Raw genomic sequence first — 25,111 nt, 5'->3', positions numbered from 1 at the left:
AGTCTAGATACTGGCTAATGTGGAAAATCCAAAATCGGAACTTGGTTAACACTCTAAATAGCAGGTGGGTATAGCAGTAATCTTGATGCAAAACAGGTGGAAGAAATTCAAAGCCACAGTCCCCCCTAAATTTTAGGAGCTCAACAAAAATAAAACTTACTTAAAATTCTACATTAAACATAATCATTTCGGTATATCACAGGCATCTAACCAATTAGCCGTGCAGCTACCTCTTATCTGTAGGCTCCACTCTGACACGGTCATATAAGCAGAATTTAATGTTATTCTTCGTTAGTGAGTTTAGTACAGCTTTGACTGGTGGAAGCTGAACAAGGTTTTTGTCGGTCATTACGCAAACATTTCTTGCTCCCATGTTCTGCAAATCCTGTACAAAAAATACATATGCAGTCTGAAATAAGGCTTGTTTGGTGGTGACAAATAATATCCATAGCTCCCAACTGTCCCTGATCTCGAGGGACTGTCCCTGATTTCGAGGGACTGTCCCTGATTTGGAACAATGTCCCTTTTTCCTCCTCATTTGTCCCTCATTTTGGTGTGATCTATATAGTTGAATATTAAAGTGGAAGTAAACCCATCGATTTAAACAGTTAAAAAAAAAAGGCATGCCGGGAATGCTAACTGCACATTGGCTGTGCTCTCAGCCAAACTTTCAAACCATCCAATGGCTGGTGTCATAACGAATCACATGTGCAGCACCATAGCAGTTGAAGATTAAACCGAGGCAAAGATGGCAGCTTCCTTGGCTGAAAATGATAGGGGAGTTTACTTCCACTTTAAATGCACTTTTTATCTTTCAAAAGGTGTTTCCCAGTGCAAACCTTTCATCCAAATTCTAAATTGCTGCATTTGTAAATTTTAAAAGCCAATATAAAGGAATAGTATTGGTAAAAAAAAGCCCTTGTGGATTTATTTAACTTTTTTGGGGTTAATCCTCCTTTAAGGAGGTGTAGCAGGAGGCGTGTCCTATGCCTACATATGTTTGCTAGTATGTGTCCCTCATTCCCATCTCAAAATGTTGTGAGGTAGGTAATATCTAATACATTTATTTTGAATATGCGTGTCTATAACTAGCAGTTCCCTCACTGCAATTCTTCAATAACCTTGCATATTCTTTTACATTATATTTGTCTGCAGGTCTGCGTTTGGTTTGGGTCCTTACCATGCCAACTTCCTTACTAACACCTTCTCCATATCTGATGTTTGACATTGCCATCTGGTGAAAGAAACAGATTTCAAATGCATCATCAATATCGCAGAGCAGAATATGGCATACAGGCTTGCAAATCTAAGCAGGCAGGCAAATTAAAATGTTTTAACCCATAGTACCCAATCAAAAATTCTCATTCGCTTTTCTGACATTAGAACAGTATTCTAATTGCTTGCTATGGAGAACTAATATGTGCACATTATCGTCCCTCGTTAAACTACCGGACTATGACGTGCATGACCTTGTCCAAAGTTAAAAATTGCACTGATGAACTGAAATTGGTTGAGGAAGTAAAATATAAAAGTATAGATTAAAGAATACAAATAGGGGAAAAAAATGTAAAATTAGGATTTAAAAGAACCCCAACCCCCCCCCCCCCCCCAAAAAAAAACAAAAAAAACCAAAGTCTTATGCCGCGTACACACGACTGGACTTTCCGGCAGAAAAGGTCTGACGATCTTCCCGATGGACTTTCGATGGAGTTCTGACGGACTTCCGAACGAACGGACTTGCTCACACATGAACGGACTAAGTCCGTTTGAAAGTCCATTCGTTTTGAACGTGATGACATAAGACAGGACTAGAAAAGGAAGTTCAATAGTCAGTAGCCAATAGCTGCCCTTGTGTCGTATTTGGTCCGTCAGACCAGCATACAGATGAACAGTTTTCCCAATAGGAATCGAGTCTGTCGGACAGATTTGAAACTTGTTCCATTTATAAGTCTGTCAGAATTTAAAAAAATTATCGGATTATCCCACACACGATCAGAATGTCCGGCGGACTGATTCTGTCGGACCTAGTGTGCCGGGAAGTCCGGCCGTGTGTACGCGGCAAAAGAGACAGAGACAAAGTTTGTTGGGTAGATCTGTAAAAATGTAATTGACATCTTCCACAGTACTATACAATGTGAGGACATGAAACCATTCGAGTACTATAACATGCCCTAAGTCTACATGCACACCTATGCATTTTTTTTGGCGTTTTGTGGTTTGCAGAAACACATTACAGTCCATTTAACATTGTTTCCTATGGGACACATTCACATCTATGCGTTTTTCAGCTGTTGTTTTTTTTGGAAAGGATCAGGAACTTTTTTCCCGCAGCAGATTGCGTTTTGAGTGTAGTAGACTTCAATGAACCCACTAAAAAATGCAAGTGTTATGTTTTTGATGCGTTTTTACATGCATTTTTTTTAATAGCCAGTTGTTAATGAGCGGGTGGCTGCCGAGTCCTTAATAACCACTGATTCATCAGCTGTCAGCGGGGAATGTAAAAAGCAAATTGCTGGCAAAAAAGAAATAAGAAAAAAAATGGCATGGAGTCCCCCCCCCCCCCCCCCCCCCAATCCATACTATGCCAAAAAAAAAACTTACATGGTGTCATGATTGACGATGGATCTACACCGGGAAACATTGTTTTTTTGCTTGTTTTTAATATAGGAATTAACAAAAACTGTCTCAGTTTTTATTTATTTTTGATGCTTTTTTAGTTGGTCCTACTTTACATAAGAAGGACCTGGATAAGTCCTCCCCACACTCAGACCCACCACAACCACAGGCCAGCATTGTGGAGAAGAGGCCCTTGTCCCCTCAACATGGCGACAAGATGCTTTGGGTGGCAGAGCCCCTCTGCCCCAAAGCAACCCCCCATAATGAGGGCACGTGGCCTGGTATGGTTCGGGTGGGTGCACTCGCTCATCCCTCCCAATTCTGGCCTGCATGCATAGGGGCATTTTAGGGTTTGTTCACACATGCTTCAATACCATGTGTCTAAACTGTATTTATTCAGCATTTTTAAATAACCGCACTTCAATGCCTGCCATGAATATTACAATGGGCACCACACAGTGCTGTACACACAGGAGTGATAGCGTTGTGTTGTGTCAAAAAGTAAGCAGCATGTTGCTTTCATGAGACACCAAAACGAAAACTTTTACAGCAATGTTTATGATATTTTCACATTTACCTCAAATGCATAATCGGTTGTAATCGGAGATGGAGCTAAAATAAATTTAGAATAGATCAGTACATAATCTGAAACTATTACAAAACCAGCTAAAAAAAAAGATTCACAAGCAGCAAATAATATAGTTGTGTCATAAAGCCTAGTGGTATCATGTGAGCTTGGGGGGACCACAAGGAGGTTGGGGGGGGGGGTATTTGTGTTGGGAGGAGCGAAGCGAGCAGGGGTAAGAATTGTTCTAGGAGGGGCTGTGGGCTAGGAGCGGCGATTTAGGGGGATTTGTGTTGGGAGGGGAATGGGGGAAGAGGAATCGTGCTAGGAGGGGGGGGGGGGATTTGTGTTGGGAGGGGGATGGGGAAAGAGGATCTGTGCTAAGAGGGGGGCTTTGTGCTAAAAGAGGTAATATGGTGAAGGAGAATCGTGCTAAGAGGGGACTTTTTTTTGGAAGGGGAATTTGTGCTAGGAGTGGAAATTATGTGATGGGGGGATTTGAGCTAAGAGGGAGGTGGGGGGGGGGGTTTATTTGAAGTGTGTGTGGGGGGGGGGAGATTTGTGCGAGAATGGGTAATTGGGTGATTGGGGAGGGCATTTGTTGCTGGTGGGATTTCAGAAGGGGATTTGTACTGGGAGGAGGGGGACTTCCTGCTTAGAGGATACACATGTAGTGCCCAAGTTTTTTTTTGGGGGGGGGGGGGGTTGCTGACACATAATGCTCATTGGGAGGGGGGCGCAGTTTTAGCTTACATTTCATACATAACCAATCGTTATATAGCAGTCGCTAATTCATTCCTACCTTGACAATATGTGTGGGAGTGAGCTGGACACCTGCATCTAAAGAAAGTATTAATAAATAGTGTTAATTACAAGTATGACATCTTGTAGCACATTTTTTTACTATAATATTAATATGTTAAAAATGAATGGTCCATGAACAAATAATTTATCCTAAGAAGTAAAAACTTACGATGCTCTCTGCAGTTGCCTTAGGAGATGAATCACTTTATCCCGTCCAGCAGCCATTAGGAATTACAGAGAATACGGAGATTGATTTAGGGTTGCTCTAAGTACCAAATATAGAGATAACAGATACATGGTTATGAACTATAGATAATAAAAAACTAATGGCTTTAATACGCACTTGCAAAATGATATCCAAAAAAAATAATATGCTTCGTATGTCCATAGGAGAATTGTATGGTAACTGGTACCACCTAATGTCCAAGCAGGATAATACGCTCAAAATAACACACATGAAATACAAAAACTGGTAAGCAACTGTAGACAATGATAACTGAGGTAAAGAGGGGTCTCTAATGGGAAAGGAGAAAAAGGAATAGGAAAGAAATAAAAAGCAAGTGTCAGTAGGCAAGAAAGGAACAGAAAGAACGCAAAAAGATTGGGACTGGAACAAACAGTAACAGCACAATGACCCTTACTATGGAAAAACAAGAAGCCTAAGTGACTGACCTGTAAGCAAAATGGAAACAGAACACCCCCTCCCCAGATACCAAGTGCCTCATAACGTACCTAAGGCTAGCAAGTTTCCATTTCTGGGTCCTATAAAAGTATCCAAGGCTCCCAGATCTTTATCATCATTTAGGATGCTTGTAGGTGGGAGCAGTTTACGTTCTATACTGCAGGTGGTGCTCTTTCGCAGTCCAGAGGATCACAGTTCCTCTATGGTTTCCTGGGTCACTAGGGAAGCACCCAATTGGTGGCTACTGCCCCATGTGACTCTGGCAGCCATCTTGGGTCAGGCATAGCATATTTAAGGCCCTGGCTCCCAGGCTTAGAGCACATTTGGCAGTTGGCACAGCAGGGAAATGTACCCTGTCTGTTAGGGACAGTAGTAGTGTTAGGGAGAGGCTCCTGACTAAGATGGAAAGCATAGGGTCACATCTCTTCTAGACACCTTCCACGATTGGGCACTAGATGGCCAGGCCACATTCTGTCCCCTCTCAACAGACATGCTCAGTCCGGCTGGAATCTGCTTCTTTCACGTGGCTGGAAACCATTAATGCACCCGGGTGGACTTCCCTGCTTTTGAGAGGAACACAGTTCCTCTATGGTTTCCTGGGTCACTGGGTAATTGGATGCTGCTGCCCCATGTGACTCTGGCAGCCAGCTTGGGTCAGGCAGAACCTATTTAAGGCCCTGGATACCAGGCTTGGCACGCATTTGGTAAGTTGGCAGAGTAGAGAAAGGTTGTTAGGGACAGTAGTAGCGTTAGGGAGAGTTTCTTGATGAGGATGGAAAGCGTAGGGTCGCATCTCTTCTGGACACCTTTCCAATTGGGCACTAGATGACTAGGCCGCTTTCTGTCCCCTCGCAACAGACACTGTCAGCCTAGCTGGAATCTGCTTAATCCACGTGGCTGGAAACCGTATATGCACCCAATTGGGTAGACTTCCCAACTTTTTTTTTTGTGAAGCGTTACTGCATTACTTCAATACAAGTCTTCTGTTGTAACTTATTTTTGTGTGTCATTGCCTCCGCACCACACCTACATGCTGGTGACCACTTTATTTACCATAATGTTATCCAACTGGTTTTTAACTTCCGGAAAAGGAAACATTGCTTCTTACAATTCCCCACCAGTGTTAACTTTACACCATGTAAAATATGACAAGTAAGCACTTGTTGGTTTCTAGTCAGCAGATTACAATGTATAAGGGCTTCTACGGGTTTTTTTTTATCTTACAGCACTCTATACATTAAAGTGGTTGTAAACCCAGATGAAAAACCCAGATGAAACCAAAAAAAACAAAAACGAGAGCGCCATTTCTTCAGTGTGCATGTGCCGATGACCTCTAAACGAACATAGCAGCTGTTTCGTTGACTACACATTGCTGTGACATCAATGCTCAGCTTAATGGTGCCGCAATTTTAACTCAACATGTGAAGTTTCACAGGCTCTGCCACCTATGAAACTTGCCCTTTGCAATTACAGTCGATGCAGCCACAAACCAAATGCACTTCTCCTGAATGCCTGCAAGCTGCCACTGCAAAGCGATCCACTGTGGATTACTTTATAGAGGGACAGAAGTGAAAGGACCACTTTAAGCAGCAAAGGGCCTCAACTGCAGCCTCTGACACACCAAAGGGTTGTGAATATTATTTAGTGCTCAAAATACTACAGGAGATGACCAGAGACTGCGAATGTACTACAGGAGATGACCAGAGACTGCAGATCTACTACAGGAGATGACCAGAGACTGCAGATCTACTACAGGAGATGACCAGAGACTGCAGATCTACTACAGGAAATCACCAGAGACTGCAGATCTACTACAGGAGATGACCAGAGACTGCGGGCCCACTACAGAAGATACCCAGAGACTGCAGATCTACTACAGGCGATGACCAGAGACTGCGGATCTACTACAGGAGATGACCAGAGACTGCGGGTCTACTACAGAAGATGACCAGAGGCTGCGGATCTACTACAGGAGATGACTAAAGACTGCAAGTCTACTACAGCAGATGACCAGAGACTGCGGATCTACTACAGATGACCAGAGACTGCGGATCTACTACAGGAGATGACCAGAGAATGCGGATCTACTACAGGAGATGACCAGAGACTGCGGGTCTACTACAGAAGATGACCAGAGACTGCGGGTCTACTACAGGAGATGACCAGAGACTGTGGATCTACTACAGGAGATGACCAGAGACTGCGGATCTACTACAGGAGATGACCAGAGGCTGTGGATCTACTACAGGAGATGACCAGAGGCTGCGGATCTAATACAGAAGAGGATCAACTATGTAACCATTTTATAATTCTACCTATCAGCAATGTACAGCTATACAGTTGGTAAACAACAGTTCCGGAATACTACAAGATGTTTAAACTACATCTACTACCTCATCTGACTGAAGTGTTTAATGGTGCCGCTGCCTCCTCCTCCTTCCCACGTGAAATGATGAGTGCTGTCATAGTGACTTTGCCGAAGCCAGGGAAAACGCCAGACGCACCAGCCAATTTCCGTCCCATATCCTTATTAAATACAGACGTGAAAGTCTATGCTAAGCTAATAGCAAACCGGTTAATAGATATTTTACCCTGCCTGATACACCCCGACCAAGCTGGGTTCACGAAGGGGCGTCAGACCTCGGATGCTACGAGGAGATTGACAAACATCATTCATTTGGCTGGTGCTGGACGGGGGCCTTCTCTGCTCCTCGCGTTGGATGCAGAGAAGGCCTTTGACAGGGTTCACTGGGGGTATATGAGTGCAGTCCTAAACAAATTTGGATTCTCCGGTATGATCCTATCGGCTATAATGGCTTTATACTCGAACCCTTCAGCCAAGGTATACACTTCGGGCGTACTCTCTAATCCCTTCCTAATAACTAATGGGATGCGTCAGGGGTGTCCACTCTACCCACTAATTTTTTATTTAATCTTAGAACCCCTAGCGGCATGTATAAGATCCCACCCCAATATTACTGGGTTTAAGGCCCAGAAATCTGAACTTACGATCAGCCTGTTCGCAGATGACATTATACTAATGCTCACAGACCCCGAAAATTCCTTGGCTTCGGTTCATGACACTCTGAGACTATTTAATACGTTGTTTTATTATAAAGTTAATGAGAGTAAATCTTATATTTTGGGGCTGGGTGTGGACGGGGACATGCAGTCGAGAATCAGTGCACGGTTTCCCTATAAATGGAGTGAGAAAGGCATAGAGTACTTGGGAATCACCTTGACCCCCACCACTGGAGACCTATACACTAACAACTACATTCCCTTTCTTAAATCCCTACCATCTAAGTTACAAGCCCTTGATAAAACGGAACTCATCTGGTCCGGTAGATTAGCAGCGGTAAAGATGATAATATTACCACAACTGCTCTATTTATTTAGATCCCTTCCTATCCCCATCCCCAATCAATACTTTACTAAGGTACAAGCTATCATAAACAACTTTCTATGGAAAGGAAAGAAAGCTAGGTGGGCCTTTAAAAGCTCATTGACATCGAGAACTGCTGGGGGGGTGGGAAATGTTCAGATTCATGACTATTACATAGCCTCCATACTAGCACAACTGAGGACGTGGTTCCCGGACTCGCCCTTAACAAGATGGCGGGAACTTGAAGAAAGCCAAATCCCCAATACCAGTTTATATAATTACCTACTGACCCACGTAACCAACACTTCCCGCATCACATCTATGGCACCCTCCATCGTAGCTTCCATACGGGCTTGGAAGCTACTCCTTACACAAACCTTTAACACCCCTACTTCTATCTTAAAAATCCCTGCTAGCAGTCTTATCGGACTCATCCTCAATCTGCAAATATCCCATTGGCGGGAAAAGGGTATCACATATATTGATGACCTTAAGATTGGACCAGCAATAAAGACGTTCCGCACATTACAAATTGAATATGGACTAGCAGACTCTGATAACTACAGATATATCCAAATTAAACACCTTCTCCAATCGAATACTCTTTCAGACATACAACTCCCCTGGAAGATTGTTTTATATCTCACCAAACCCTCTACCAATCTGAAGGGGATCTCCCTATTCTATAATGCCCTTAACGATAAATTGACATTCCGCAAGACACCTAATGTTAGCGCATGGGAAAAAGATTTAGGTAAAACATTCACGGAAGACCAATGGCAAACAGCACTGCGAACAACCTATGCTTCCACCAAATGTATCAATCTATGGGAATTGACACAAAAAATATTGCGTCGTTGGTACCTTACTCCATATAGGATCTCCAAATTTGCCCCCAGTGTCTCTCCACTCTGCTGGAGGCAGTGTAACCATCCCGGCACCCTATACCATATCCTCTGGGAATGTCCTAAGATACAAACACTTTGGAGCAAAGAGTTTCACATATGCTCACAAATAGCGAAGACCCACATCCCCGCTGACCCGGCACTAGCCATTTTATCCCTAAACATAGATCTGATTCCCAAACCCACCAGAACGATTGTATCCCACATTATGCTGAGTACCAAACTGGCTCTAACGCGCCACTGGAGAGATCATAACGCACCAACGTTAAAGGTAAACAACAGGTCCGGGTTTAGGATAACAGTCCACAAACAGTCTATGGACAGAAGGACCTACTTAGCTATCCAGGCGCACTACCCTCTCTCGGAAGTCCAGGGGCGGGGCTCTCAGTGCTCCCACTGTGATCTTAGCTCAAAGCCTCCGAGCATACAGGCTGCATGTGATGGGGTCAGAGCAACAGTGGAGCTCCCGCAAGGAATGCATTAGAGTAACAAATGTTTAGGATTTAGAACCACTTTAAGGGAACAGGTGGCAAGATTGAGAACCACTTCTCTTCCATTTTGGACTGTTGAAGGTCAGTCTCCCATTTACTAACATACACGGATCGATTGCAAGCAGGCGCAGTTAGCTAGTCTGCTACTAGGTGGCTATGTTCCAGAATAGTGTATGTTTATAGAGAATAATGTCATCAGATGCTAGGTCCCTTCTAGATAGAGCCCTCCCATAATGAGGTAATGGGTGAGTCAGTGCCCACATATAAGCCAGGTGGGAAGGAGCCCGAGTGCAGTTGGGGCATGGGAGCTTGAGACCCCACCAACCAGCAAGGCTGGAGGACAGGGAGAGGTTTAAGGCCAGGCCCAGTGTTCTCTGGAGTGAAGCTATCACCCCCGTGGAGAACCTGGGAGAAGTGTACCAAAGGCAGAGGTGACTGCATTAATCCGGTTTCAGGATTAAATATCTGTAAGCACCAGTGAGCTGGATACAGACAAACCAGGATCCTCTCAGTGAGTACTGATGAGCCTGGGAGGAGAGAGACTGAATAGGGAAGATGGCTTACTAAAATGTACTATATGCTGCTTTCACATGTGACTGCTGCGGTTTGTCCAATATATGTGATTGACTAAAAGCTGTCAAGTGATCCCTGATAGTATGTCTGTGTGATGTGACTGTAATGCCATCTTAAAGTAACTTTCCTTAAAGCAGAGTTCCACCCAAAAGTGGAACTTCCTCTTTAAGCACTCCTCGCCCCCTTACATGCCACATTTGCATGTAATTTTTTTATGGTTGGAAGTGGGTGCTTAGTTTTGAGTGGGACTTCCCGTCCAGTTTCCTCCTATGGGCCACCTAGGTGACTCCTCCTCTCCCCCTAGGTGGCCCCTCCATTTTGGCAATCTTCTGGGACACGTGACAGGTCCCAGACTATTGCCTATCCACTGGGAGAGCGCAGCGCGACTCCCACATGCGCAGTGCGTGCCCAGCCGTGAAGCCACAAGCTGTCACGGCCGGGTGCCCACAGTTTCAATGGAGGCGCCGAGGAGAGGAAGGGAGAGGAGCGAGGCTCCGTGCGGCCACATCACTGGACTGTAGGACAGGTAAGTGTCTGCTTATTAAAAGTCAGCAGCTAAACTTTTTGTAGCTGCTGACTTTTAATAAACAAAAAAAGTCTGGAACTCTGCTTTAAACTGCAACAATCCTAACTTTTTTGCATGGACATTTCTTCCTTGGCATATAAAGGTTAATGACCGGGAATGTCATGAGAAGGATTTAAGATTGACATTCGTCCAGTCCTTGCTTCGTTCAATGTATGCCCAGCTTACCCTGATCTGTCAGCTGTATACCGTGATCTGCGATTCTAGGGCTGTATACTGTGATCTGCGATTCTAGGGCTGTATACTGTGATTCTCTGGCTGTATACTGTGATTATAGGGCTGTATACCGTGACCTGCGATTCTAGGGCTGTATACCGTGACCTGCGATTCTAGGGCTGTATACCGCGATCTGCGATTCTAGGGCTGTATACCGCGATCTGCGATTCTAGGGCTGTATACCGCGATCTGCGATTCTAGGGCTGTATACCGCGATCTGCGACTCTAGGGCTGTATACCGCGATCTGCGATTCTAGGGCTGTATACCGCGATCTGCGATTCTAGGGCTGTATACTGTGATCTGTGATTCCAGGGCTGTATACTGTAATTCTCTGGCTGTATACCGTGATTCTAGGGCTGTATACTGTGACCTGCGATTCTAGGGCTGTATACCGTGATATGCGGGGGGGGGGGCATTTTTAAGACTAGTTAGGTTTAGGCTGGAATTCTACTTTAGCATTTTAGTTTGGAATGAATGGATTTACTGAATCAAAGCTACATTCACTATTAGAAATTTGTTCATTAGATAAAAAAATTCTCCATTCGGTTTCTTCTGATTTTCTCATTACTGCATTTAAAAAAATGTCAATTTGACCCCATTAATGATTAGAAAATGGAATGAATGTTCCTGAAAGGAAAAATGGTGAATGATATTCTACTATTGTAGCGATCTTTACCAGGCCAACTAATGTTCCCCCCCCCAGAGCTCTCTGCAGGAGTTCATCTACCTGCCACCATAGACGTGAGAACATTGCCCAATTAAGCTGAATACGATTGTGAGGAACTGTAATCTGATGTAAGGGGTGCCAGCAATTAAGCCTCATACACACAATCCGATTGTTGGCCAACAAAACCGTGGAATTTTGTCCGAAGGGCTTTGGCCCAAACTTGTCTTGCATACAAATGGCAACACAATTGTTGGCCAACAATTACGAACGTACTGACATACTATGTGGTTTTTCAGCTCTTTAGCTCCATCCTTTGGGCTCCTTCTGCTAATTTTGTGTTAGTAGAAGTTTGGTGAGTGTTGATTTGTGCTTTTCATTTAGTTTCTGAGCGGCCGTTCGTCAACCAGACATGTTGCGGAGTCAGAGGAGAGACCGTGTTATTTATTATGGACCTTGGATTTATTGCTTTGACATTATTTTTTTGGTTGAATTGGATTTGGGATATTTTCTATATTTTTAGATGCATTGAATGCACTTTTTGGTTTAGTTCTATTGGCAGATATCATGTCTGATTTTATTTGTTTTCTTTTTTTAATGCACAATAATAAAAAATGTGTAGAATAATACTTGGCTATGTGTTTTACTTCAAATGACAGTTTGGGAGTAGGCAGTTACATTTAAAAAAATACAATGTAAAATTGACAAGGGACGCCAACATAGTTGTATCTTTAATCTTAAAAACGACGGGATAATGGTGTTGTGGTAACTTGCCCAAAAAAAAAAAAAAATAATAACAATATGATTCTTGATATCACTAGAAAAAAAAGCCTTTGAAAATTAATTTGCAATAACTCCATCAGTATCACCAGCAAAGCAGCTTCATTATTATCCCATTAAAGGGGTGTTCCAGCGGGGAATTTTTTTTTTTAAAAGTCAGCAGCTAAAAAAAAAAAAAAAAAAGTAGCTGCTGATTTTTAATAATGACACTTACCTTTCCAGGGCACCCGCAATGTCGGCTGCCCCGTCCCTCGGCTCTCGGGTTCCAGCGCCGCCATCCTTACTAAGGTAAACAGGCAGTAGAGCTTGGGGCTTCACTGCCCGTTTCCTACTGCGCATCGCTTTGTGAACGGTACGCACTGTGTTAGGGAACACACAGTTCCCAGAACACAGCATGCCCCATTACCCAGAAGACAACGCGAGGAGAGAAGACCGAAGATCACCACGGAGTAGGAAGAGGCTGATTAGGAAGACTGCCTAGCAACAGGGATTTCTGGTAAGGTAAAAACATTTTTTTTTTCCAATGTTTTTTTAAAACATTTTTTAAGACTATTAATGCTGTTTTTTTTTAGGGTGGCCCTCCACTTTAAAGAAGAAGAGAATGTGTGCTGCATTTCGAGATTTCATAATTTGCCACGTCAGGAACGTTAATTCCCCATTACGAAGGCTAGTTTACAAGACCGACCGCTTCTGGCTCGCCCTTGCTTCTGAGCATGCATTTTTGTACTTTGGAGTTTTGTCCGACGGACTTGTGTACACACGCTCGGAAAATCCGACCACACACATTTGTCTGCGGAAAATTTTAAAACATGCTATCCAACATTTGTCCACGGAAAATCCGACAATTGTCTGATGGAGCGTACACACGGTTGGATTTGCCGCCAACAAGCTGTCATCGAACATTTCCCGTCGGAAATTCTGATCGTGTGTTTACTCTTCACAAATGTAATATTACTCGTTGATATCTTTCTGTTGCCTCTGGCTTTCACCTTGAGCCCAAGTTCACACTGCTGCAGGATTGAAATCGTGTGCGTTCAGCTGAACTCGCAAGTCAGTCCAACAATTTCAGAGACATCTGTGTAGTTTCCTGCACGCATGTCTATTGAAATCGCACCTGAAATCGCCAAAAGTAGTACAGAAACTACTTTTGGGGATCGATGCGGTGCTGCAAAGTTGGCGTTGCACCGATTCGGAAGGTTCCATTGCGAGCAACAATGCGATTTGACATCAATGTGAACTAGGGCTAAAACACACAATAGGTAAGAATAAGTTATTTCAGCAACCACAAATAAACAAAGCCATATACTGATAATTAAAATTGATTTTTCAACATAAAAGGCATTTGCAGAAACATTGTAGCTTTGTGCCTAAAAACACTTTTAATGTCACGTTCATGTATACAATGAAGCATTGACATGGGGCGTGAAATTATGCATGTTTGCAGACATGACATAGCAGTTCATTACAAACAAGAGCAGCACAGTGACCCCCCGTCTACAAAGAGGCCCATACAAGATACAAGGAACCATACCTGGAAGAGTTTATGTACAGTGGAGTCAGTATGGGGAAATCCTGCTTCAGTCTCCTTGTGTCAGCCAGTGTAGGAATGCATGTTCTCTCCCAGCATTCAGTGCAGCATTGCCTTCTGATAGGTGGTAATCTGATCACTCCAAGGCTGCAGGAAAACAAGTCCCTCCTCCCCTCTGCAAGCCACTCTTTCTGCGTTTTCTCTAAAGCCCCATTCACACTATCAGATTTTCTGCTGAATTTTTCCTTCAGATTTACCAAAACCATATAATATGAGGTCAGACATTAAGAGTTTCAATTTGTATGCAATCAGGCAGGCCCTTCTACTACATGGTTTTCGTAAATCTGAAGATAAAAATCAGCAGAAAATCAGATAGTGTGTATGGGGCATTAGGATTGTTCACTGGTCTAAAGCCTAGACAATTCTTAGCTCCCCAGCAATTGTACAAGGCAAGATTCACACATTTCTGTAAACTTCACTTTGTTTGCAGCACCAGTTTCCTTTTTCTGTGTCCTTTCTGGTGCAAAGGGTGATTATTAGGCTACTTACAGAATATGACTCGGGAGTCTGATGCACATACACAGCGATTTCCCCAATGCATGGAAGTAAATACAGATAGCTTAAGGGTTCATGCACACTGCAGCTAAAAAAAAAAAGCTTATTTTTACAGGCATTTGAGCTTTTATTTCTGCCTATAAAAGCTGGAAGAAGCTTGTTCTCTTTCTCTTCGCATTTTTATTGAGCTCTTTTGAGTTTTTTTAAGCATGAGGTCCCTTTCACACTGGCACGGGGGCGGCGTTTCCTCTCCCCCTATATATATATATATAGTCCCCCCCCCATATATATAGTTCTCACCCCCTCCCATATACCATCCATATATACACATTCTCAACCCCCCTCCCCCATACACCATCCATGTACACAGTCGCTCCCCCCATATATTCAGTTTTCAAACCCCCACATATACCATCCATGTATACAGTCCCCCCCCCCCCCCCCCCATATATACAGTTCTCCAACCACCACCCCACACTCTCTCCTGAACATACTACCCACTGCCATACCCCCCCACAATTCTCTACTGTACTTACTACCCACTGTCATACCCCCCCACACTCCTCTCCAGTCCATACTACCCACTGTCATACCCCCCCCCCCCACTCCTATCCAGTGCATACTACCCACTGTCATACCCCCCCACTCCTATCCAGTGCATACTACCCACGGTCATACCTCCCCCCCCTTCTCCAGTGCATGCTACCAACTGTCATACCCCCCACCCCTCTACTGTACATACTACCCACTGTCATACCCCCCCCACTCCTATCCAGTGCATACTACCCACTGTCATACCCCCCCCACTCCTATCCAGTGCATACTACCCACTGTCATACCCCCCCACACTCCTCTCCAGTGCATACTACCCACTGTCATACCCCCCCACTCCTATCCAGTGCATACTACCCACTGTCATACCCCCCCCACTCCTATCCAGTGCATACTACCCACTGTCATACCCCCCCCCACACTCCTCTCCAGTGCATACTACCCACTGTCATACCCCCCCACACTCCTCTCCAGTGCATACTACCCACTGTCATACCCCCCGCCCCCACACTCCTCTACTGTACATAATACCCACTGTCATACCCCCCCCCACTCCTTTCCGGTACATACTACCCACTGTCATATCCCCCCACACTTCTCTCCTGCACATACTACCCACTATCATACCATCCATATATACAGTTCACAAACCCCCCTATATACAATCCATGTACACAGCCCCCCCCATATACCATCCATGTATACAGCCCCCCCCCCCCCCCCATCTACAGTTCTCCAACCACCACCTCACACTCTCTCCTGTACATACTACCCACTGTCATACCCCCCCCCCCCCACTCCTGAACATATTACCCACTATCATACCCCCCACACACTCCTCTACTGTACATACTACCCACTGACATACCCCCCCACACTCCTCTCCGGTACATACTACCTGCTGCCCCCCCCATATATGCAGTTATCAAACCCCCCCCCCCATATACCATCCATATATACAGTTCTCCAACCACCACCCCACACTCTCTCCTGAACATACTACCCACTGTCATACCCACCCAACACTCCTCTCCAGTACATACTACCCACTGTCATACCCCCCCCACTCCTCTCCTGTACATACCGCGCACTGTCATACTCTCCACACTTATCATCATACCCCCCCAACACTCCTCTACTGTACATACTACCCACTGTCATACCCACCCCCCCACATTCCTCTCCAGTACATACTACCCGCTGTCATACCCCCCCCCCGCACTCCTCTCCGGTACATACTACCCGCTGCCATACCCACCCACACTCCTCTCCTGCACATACCGCCCACTGTCATACCCTCCACACTTCTCTCCGATACCCCATACATACTACCCACTGTCACACCACCCCCTCCCCCGTACACGCTGCTCAAGGTCAAACTACACACTCCTCTCTTGCACATACTGCCCACTGTAATACCCTCCACACTCCTCTCCGATACCCTGTACATACTACCCACTTTCAACCCCCCCTCTCCTGAATATTCTGCCCACTGTCATGCCCTCGACACTCCACTCCTGTACATACTACCAGCCCTCTGCACAAATTTCCTGTACATAACGTCTTACACTTTGCACTCATTTCCGACATATACCATCATATGCTCCGCTCTCTTGTATATACTGCTGTAAATTCTGCACTCTCTTCTTGCACATACTGTAATACCCTCTGTACTTAATGAAAAGGTGAACTAATGCCCCTGGTCTCCACTAGACATGTGCAGAGTAAAATATTTCGTTTCGGAATTTCGTTTTCGTCCGAAAACTTAATTTATTTAGTTACTCCGGAAATTCGTTTTTATTTATTTCATTTTTCGTTCAAAAATTGCATTAGTCCGAAAATCCACATGAATTACGGTCTAATCTGTCTTTGAAGGCTTATGGTGTCTGTCGAATATATAAAGAAGATTCGACGGAGCTAGTATATAGCATACTTTAGAACCCCTGTTAAAGTCTATGGGACTCCAATGTTCAAAATCTAAAGTGCTAATTTTAAAGACTAATTTGCAAGTTACTGTCCTAAAAAGTGTTTGGGGACCCGGGTCCTGCCCCAGGGGACATGTATCAATGCAAAAAAAAGTTTTAAAAACGGCCGTTTTTTCGGGAGCAGTGATTTTAATAATGATTAAAGTGAAACAATAAAAGTGTAATATTCCTTTAAATTTCGTAGGGGGGGGGGGTGTCTATAGTATGCCGGTGAAGGGGCTCATGTTTCTGGTGCTTAGAACTGTCCCTGCACAAAGTGTCATTTATGCAGGGAAAAAAGTCCTTTAAAATCACTCGCATAAATAAATAAAAAATAAAAAAAGCGTGGGGGTCCCCCAAATTCAATTACCAGGCCCTTCAGGTCTGGTATGGATATTAAGGGGAACCCCGCGTCAAAAAAAAAAAATAAAAAAATTTGACGTGGGGGTCCCCCTAAAAATCCATACCAGACCCTTTATCCGAGCACGCAACCTGGCAGGCCACAGCAAAAGAGGGGGGGGGGGATGAGAGAGCGGCCCCCCCTCCCTCCTGAACCGTACCAGGCCACATGCCCTCAACATTGGGAGGATGCTTTGGGGGTCTGTGACCCCTCAAAGCACCTTGTCCCCATGTTGATGAGGACAAGGGCCTCATCCCCACAACCGTGGCCGGTGGTTGTGGAGGTCTGCGGGCGGGGGGCTTATCAGAATCTGGAAGCCCCCTTTAACAAGGGGACCCCCAGATCCCGCCCCCCATTTGAAATGGTAAGGGGGTACAAAAGTACCCCTACCATTTCACAAAGAAAGTGTAAAAAAAATAGTTAAATAAGACAAACACACTTTTGAAAAATTCCTTTATTAAAAATAAAAGATTCCAGCGGTGGTGATCCACTCTTGCTATCCAGCGACGGACGGTCATCTCCCCAGCGATGGCTCATCTCATCCAGCGCAGCGAACCCATCCTCCTTCTGTCTCCACGGAGGAGACACTGCAGGCATTCCGGCGGCCTGACGTTTCTTATATACGGAGGGCGGGGCCACCCGTCACCTGACCCCCTCAGACGCAAGGGGAAACCCGGGGTTCCCTGTGACGTATGGGTGACCCCGCCCCCCCTCTGATGTAACGGAAACCTGCCTGTGTTACATCAGAGGGGTGCGGGGTCACCCATACGTCACAGGGAACCCCGGGTTTCCCCTTGCGTCAGAGGGGGCGGGGTCAGGTGACGGGTGGCCCCGCCCCCCGTATATAAGAAACGTCAGGCCGCCGCAATCCCTGCAGTGTCTCCTCCATGGAGACAGAAGAAGGATGGATTCGCTGCGCTGGATGAGATGAGATATCGCTGGAGAGATGATCGTCCGTCGCTGGATAGCAAGAGTGGATTACCGCCGCTGGAATCTTTTTTTTATTTTTAATAAAGGAAGTTTTCAAAAGTGTGTTTGTCTTATTTAACTATTTTTTACACTTTCTTTGTGAAATGGTAGGGGTACTTTTGTACCCCCTTACCATTTCAAACAGGGGGGGGCGGGATCTGGGGGTCCCCTTGTTAAAGGGGGCTTCCAGATTCTGATAAGCCCCCCACCCGCAGACCTCCACAACCACCGGCCACGGTTGTGGGGATGAGGCCCTTGTCCTCATTAACATGGGGACAAGGTGCTTTGAGGGGTCACAGACCCCCAAAGCATCCTCCCAATGTTGAGGGCATGTGGCCTGGTACGGTTCAGGAGGGAGGGGGGGCCGCTCTCTCGTCCTTCCCTCTTTTCCTGCGGCCTGCCAGGTTGCGTGCTCGGATAAAGGGTCTGGTATGGATTTTTAGGGGGACCCCCACGTCAATTTTTTTTACATTTGACACGGGGTTCCCCTTAATATCCATACCAGACCTGAAGGGTCTGGTTATGGATATTTAGGGGGAACCCCACGTCAAATTTTTTCTTAAATTTGAGGCAGGGTTCCCCTTAATATCCATACCAGACCTGAAGGGCCTGGTAATTGAATTTGGGGGACCCCCACGCTTTTTTTTTTTTTTTTTATCAATGACTTTCAATGAGTGTTCTCTGTATTACGGGAGCCGACAATTCATAATAGCTGCGAGTGATTTTAAAGAACTTTTTTTCCTGCATAAATGACACTTTGTGCAGGGACAGTTCTAAGCACCAGAAACATGAGCCCCTTCACAGGCATACTATAGACACCCCCCCCCCTACGAAATTTAAAGGAATATTACACTTTTATTGTTTCACTTTAATCATTATTAAAATCACTGCTCCCGAAAAAACAGACGTTTTTAAAACTTTTTTTTGGCATTGATACATGTCCCCTGGGGCAGGACCCGGGTCCCCAAACACTTTTTAGGACAGTAACTTGCAGAATCTTTTCTCTCTGCCAAATCTTTTTTCTCTGTCGAATATTTTCTCTATATAATCTTGGACTAATAGAGGTAAGGTTAGGCACATTCGACCACAGGTTCTATAGACAGATTGTTATTGTCAGTCATGTCGAATCTCCTATTCTATATCGAACTGTTGTAACAATGAAAACAAAAATAAAGCATTTATTTATGTCGGATCTTTTGTTTTTCGGATTTTGTGCTTTCGTTATAGTTGTCAAAACGAAAATACCTGAAATTCGGACGAAAATGCATTCGGACGAAAACGAATGCACATGTCTAGTCTCCACTGCACTTACCTCTGTAGTACTGGAAGAGTTTTAATTTTTTTTAAATGGCTTAGACATTGCGTAGTTCACCACACAATATTGTGGCAATCTTTCCCCGGAAGTGGGAGCAAATACTTGTATTTGACAGGTATCCCCTCCCCCCCTGAAACACAGATACACTGACAGGAAGAAAATCAATGAACTACCTCAGTGCTCCACAGTGCTGTGGTAGTTCATGGAGAACTACAAGCCGACAGCCACTAAGGATGTTGGGGCTTGTAGTTCATTCATACAAAGAGCTGACACTTTGTTCCGCACTGCTCACAGAGGGAGGGGGTGGTGGGCAGCAGCTGCAGCATCGGTAACATTAGGAGAAACAGGTGGAACATATAACATGTTTCCAAACTTATCTTTTAAGGTAGTTCTTAAGTCAAAAGGTTTTTTTTTTACCTTAACCACTTGACCTCTGGAAGATTTACCCCCCCTTCATGACCAAGACACTTTTTGCAATACGGCACTGCGTTACTTTGACAATTGCGCAGTCATGCAATGCTGTACCCAAATAAAATGTATGGCCTTTCCCCCCCCCCCCCCCCCCACAAATAGAGATTTCTTTTGGTGGTATTTGATCAAAAAAAAAAAAAAAAAAAAAAAAAAAAAAAAAAAAAGACAATTTTGAGGAAAGAAAAAGAAAAACTTTTTTTTTTTTTTACTATAAAACATTTCCAATAAATAAAAAATTCTTTAAAAAATTTAGGCCAATATGTATTCTACTACATATTTTTGGTAAAAAAAAAAAAAAAAATCCCACTAAGTGTATATTGACACAGGGGAGATTGGAAATATCACTTACGCTTGCAGGGTAAGAGGAGGCAGCTTCACCTTTGGAGCATGCTTTCCCCTTCCTAAGGCCATACAAAACCCATCTTTGTTGTGGTATATGTACTGGAGAGATAAACCCAACCAATCACAAGATCATGTGACTGGGGGGGTTTATCTCCCCAGCACATATACAACAAAGATGGCATTTTGTATGGCCCGAGGAAGGAGCAAGCATGCTCCGAACGTGAATCCACCTACTCGCATCCTGCACCCGGAAGTGATGTCATCTCCGATTGCCCCATGTTCCCATAGGCTGCAAATGCCGGAATCCACCCCCACAAGCAGTCAGCTGCACTTTAGAGACAGACGTTTAGGAGAAAAACACCCCTGCATTTTGCAGCAAGATTACTATCATGCTTGTGTTTATGCTCCCTTTGTGAATAGTTAGACTTTTGACTTATTAAATGGTTTACCAATACTGCACTTCGAGGCTCTGTTTTTCTTTTCCTCTATAGTGCCTGGCTGCAGTCACCCTGTTATAGGGGCCACAGAGGGGCTGCACTCTGGTCTTCCATCCCCACAGATGTCCAGACTGCACACTGATTGATTTTACTGTGATTTTGTTCTTGGTTGGTCAGGCAAACAATTTTCAACAATGGCATATTTCTCTCAGTACAAGTATCCAATAGTAAGTTGTGTCACCATTCAGGAAATTCATTTAGGCTACTTTCACACTGGGGCGCTACTCAGGCGTTCTCACGCTAAAAAACAGCCCTCAAAAAAAAAAAAAATAAAAAAAAAAAAAAGTCAAGCAAGCAGCATCTTTGGGACATTGCGGGAGCAGTGAATAAACCGCTCCTCCAGCACCCCTGCCCATTAAAATCAAAGGCCAGCACTGCTGAAGTGCCTGCGAAGCACTTCAGCAGCGGCCCCTCTAATCCTTTTTCGGCTGCTAGCTAAGGGGTTAAAAAGCACCCCGCTAACAGCTGAAAAGTGCCAGTAAGACAGTTATGCACCAGCTAAAACCAGCAGCGCTTTACCGCCTACGCTTTCACCGCCCCTAAAGCAGAGTTCCACCCAAAAAATGAACTTCTGCTTTAAGGGTTGACCTTTTTTAGCGGGTTCCAGCTCCTACTTGCTGCTCACCCACAGCGACAATGCAGCTGCCACAGAGAGGAGGGGGGAGACGAGCGAGGCTTTGTTCCCCCGCATCGCTGGACCCTGGGACAAGTAAGTGTCCGACTATTAAAAGTCGGCAGCTGCAGTATTTGTAGCTGCTGACTTATTTTTTTTTTTTTAAGCGGAACTCCGCTTTAACATCGACACCTGCAGCAGATTGCATGGATGCCATGCGATCGCAATGCAGTGTGTGAGAAATGCACAAGATTTGCTGCTTTTCCTATATTGCATAAGTGTGAACCAGCTGAAGCGTACATGCTCAGTGGCTGCATCTAGCCACTAACAGGTGTCAAACGCAGCAGCAGGAATGCGATTCCTGCTGCAAATGCCCATCTAAATGTAGCCTTAGGCAAAATAAAAGTGATTTAAACCCCTTCATAAGTAAAGTCCATTTGTACAGGTGACAGATCTACACAATGAATTTAGACCACAAAAAAAGGGTCAGTCTGTTACAGCAGAAACAGGAAAATGCACAAAGCAAAATGTGTTGGGTACACAAATGTATTATTTTTATATATAATGGGTGACATAATATGGAAAGCGAGCTACCTGGTTGCTTCTCTTTCCTTGTAGGACCTTTTTTTGTGCACTAGAACACTACCGTTACCATTTAGGAATAAACTGTCACATTTACATCATGTAATAAAGACAAGTCCTCGTCCCACAGTGAAAATTATATAGGTCTTGTTCACACCAACAGCACCGGGCCGAGTTGCCCAACACAGCTCTAGCACAAGGAGGCAATCTGCCCTAAGCTGGTCATATAATAATCAATTTTCCTATTTGATTACCTTTAACTCTAATGTAAGGGCCTGCCTGATTGCATACAAAACAAAAGTTTAGGTTTTACCCCATTCTATGGTTTTGGTAAATCTAAGGAAAATTGTATAATGCATGACCAGCCTTACATATCAGGAATTCAATTAACATCAATGAACTGTGTTGGCGTGGGGAAAAAAAAAACCCACACACCACATACAAATGCACTCCAAAAACATTTTAGGCATGTTAACAAGTATACCGTGAAAGAATACAAAACACCACTACACATAAATCACAATGCAGCATAGCACCAGTTTAAAAACACAATATGGCGCTGTATTGCAAATAAGCCCTCATTTTATCACTGCCCGTAGGCTTGAGATAATACACTATTAGACCTCATGATTTTAAGGGGGTTTGGCCCATGGCCGCCCTGATTTTTTCACGTACACGTCATACAGCATTTGTCGTGCTGCTGTTAGCCTGTCAAAATTTAGGATAGCCTGAAATACGTAGCACCGACTGGTACTCCCGTTTAGCAATGTATGCCTGGAATGTAGAAAAGGCATTCGGGGAATACATCCTTAAACAAGGCTACCATTTGGTAGAGTGCGCGTCTTTCAGCTAGTCAAAGATTTTGACTGCCAGCTGGCAGTGGTACTGATGCTCAACTGAACCTCCAGGGCACCCAAAAGTACTGGCATCTGACACACCTGGGCCAAACTGCTCATGTGCATGAGGCCTAAGGCTGGCCATACATTATACATTTTCCTTAGATTTACCAAAAACACATAATATGAGGTCAAACCTAAACACTTTCAATTTGTATGCAATCAGGTAGGCCCTTGTACTACAATGGTTAAAAGGTAAATCAAAAGGGAATTGAACAAGAAAGTTGTATGGCCAGCTTCACACTTGTACAGGCCGTGTTCTGTATGTACAGCAGCCCATTGGTTTCAATCAGTCTTCCCTAGCAACAGAAATATGGGAAAAGACGTTCCCTACCCCCCCTCCCCCATTGTTTTGGAGCCGCACAGGTCTGTATTGTGATGCAGCACAATGCGGTTTCTCTGCCATTTTGCCAGTATGTGAAATGCCATCAACAATAGCACCCCATTTCTCTCTTGCCCGTTGGGTGGACATATATATGTGATATTGCAAACCTATAGGAGTTTCATAACCACGATTTCAATCTACAATTCTAAGAAATGTCAGTAGGCACAACTTAAATATTCAGATTATTTTCACCTTGCTTATTTATTCACAGACCCAAGAAACAGATAAACGCTTAATAGAAAAATATTCTTCCTAATAACATATCAGCCAACAGCCCTCATCACATAATATTCACATGAAAACGTTCCAATGGAGATCATGAGTCAATAAAGTGTCGGTGATAGGCGTAGGACTACACGCCATCAGATGAGGTCCATGGGCTTATTTTTTCCTTTTACCCCCAAACCCTTTACCCCCTTGACTTTTGCCCGCTCTGGCTGGTCCTTTGCCCCCTCTGGCTGGTCCTTTGCTCCCCTGACCCTTGCCCCCTCTGGCAGGTCCTTTGCCCTTCTTGCCACCCTGTTTGCCCCCTCGCCCCCCTTTTTTGGAGGACTTCCACCTCTTGGCTGACTCGGCAGCATCTTCCTCTCTCATCTGTCGGTTGACAGCCTTGGTGACATCCATCATGGGTTTCTTACTGCCCAGGACCTTCAGGATCTCCAGCTGCTTGTTCTTCTCTGCCCCCATGTCCCCCACCAGGGGCTGGAACTTCCTCTTCTTGCCCATGTTCTTGGGATCCTTCTCCTTGGGTAGCTTGTCCTGGAACCTGCCCATAGAGGCTGTAGATCTCTTGGCCACATGCATGGCTTTGCCCAGCTCATCCCGGCTAGGCTGTCCGGTAGGGGTGAGTCCTACTCCAGGGACTTTGCCCTTGTCGGCTCTGGCCAAGTTCCTGAGCCGGTTCAGCTCGTTCTTGGCCACACGCTCCTTCTTGGCCTTCATCCTCTTGGAGAACTGATCCTGGTTCGGGTCGGCGGTGGCCGGGACCTCGATCAGCCAGTCCTTGGTGTCATCATTGGCCCGTTTGTAGCCCCAGCGCCGCCGCCACTCCTTGCTGTTTTTGTCCCACACCAGGTTGGTCTTCTTCTTCTTCTGGATTCCCTTTAACTTGGCGAACTCCTCCCAGCGGGTGGGCGCCCGGGGCTTCGGGATCGGCTTCTCCCGGGGCAGCCTGGTGCTGGGCTCCGGCAGAGTGGCCACCACCGCCTCCTCCACCCGCTGGGTCGGCAGAGTCCACATCTGATTGATGAGGAGCTGCGTGTTGTCCCGGGCCAGGGAGCGCAGGAAATCCTCCCGGCCCTGCTGTCTGAAGGCCTTCGAGTCGGCCGGGTTGGGGTCTGTGGCGAGCAGGTTGCCCAGATCGAACTGCAGCTCTAGCTCCTTGTCCACGGTGATGAGTCTGAGCTTCTCCGCCTCATCCTTCTCCGCCTGGGCCAGCACATGTTCGATCATCTGAGCCGCCATGATCGCCGGGCTCATAGGAAACACGTGGGCTCTGCAAGAAGGAGCATGTGATCCAGAGGAGGCGGAAGGTGAGCTCTGCACGGCCTCTCATTGGTTACATTGACCAGGGGCGGGTGTAATGGCTGACATCTTGTGGTTGGCAAGCGACTTGGTGGGTGACGCTGGGATTGTTATCGAATGAGGGTGAAGAGGGTCGGGCTTACTTGTGTTTAGGAATGTGATCAGATAAGGAGGGGGGTCACCCTTCATTGTAACTTAAAGTGGAGGGCCACCCTGAAAACAAAAAAAATATTAAAAATTACAAAAAAATATA

The 25,111-nt window shown here is 45.1% G+C and overlaps 2 protein-coding genes across 3 annotated transcripts in view; both read right to left on the bottom strand.

The window, feature by feature from the left end:
• Positions 1-13,915, bottom strand: part of ADHFE1 (alcohol dehydrogenase iron containing 1) — a 40,079-nt gene extending 26,164 nt beyond the window's left edge. Inside the window, exons 1-6 of one of the 2 annotated variants that reach the window (XM_077492811.1) lie at positions 13,797-13,915; positions 4,155-4,248; positions 3,984-4,021; positions 3,194-3,228; positions 1,181-1,234; positions 231-385 (exon numbers count right to left, since the gene is read on the bottom strand). In XM_077492811.1, the coding sequence (XP_077348937.1) occupies positions 231-385; positions 1,181-1,234; positions 3,194-3,228; positions 3,984-4,021; positions 4,155-4,210 (338 nt within the window). In that variant the 5' untranslated portion in view covers positions 4,211-4,248; positions 13,797-13,915. Of the gene's footprint in view, positions 1-230; positions 386-1,180; positions 1,235-3,193; positions 3,229-3,983; positions 4,022-4,154; positions 4,249-13,796 lie in introns of those variants that run through there. The other variant, XM_077492812.1, reaches the window with a different exon arrangement.
• Positions 13,916-23,516: 9,601 nt separating this feature from the next.
• Positions 23,517-24,854, bottom strand: RRS1 (regulator of ribosome synthesis 1). The gene has a single exon (XM_077492810.1). It carries the CDS (start codon positions 24,811-24,813, stop codon positions 23,716-23,718), a length of 1,098 nt encoding a protein of 365 aa, XP_077348936.1. The 5' UTR covers positions 24,814-24,854; the 3' UTR covers positions 23,517-23,715.
• Between the last annotated feature and the right edge of the window lie 257 nt (positions 24,855-25,111).

Source organism: Lithobates pipiens, unplaced genomic scaffold, assembly GCF_037356315.1.
Source record: "Lithobates pipiens isolate NorthernLeopardFrog02 unplaced genomic scaffold, aLitPip1_a1.2 Scaffold_19, whole genome shotgun sequence".
Taxonomy (NCBI): domain Eukaryota; kingdom Metazoa; phylum Chordata; class Amphibia; order Anura; family Ranidae; genus Lithobates; species Lithobates pipiens.
Note: the sequence above shows the minus strand (reverse complement) of the source record. Positions and strands in the feature narration are given on the sequence as shown.

Excerpts from the sequence above, each read along its gene's own strand:
- RRS1 (XM_077492810.1), bottom strand. The coding sequence starts at position 24,813 with ATGAGCCCGGCGATCATGGCGGCTCAGATGATCGAACATGTGCTGGCC.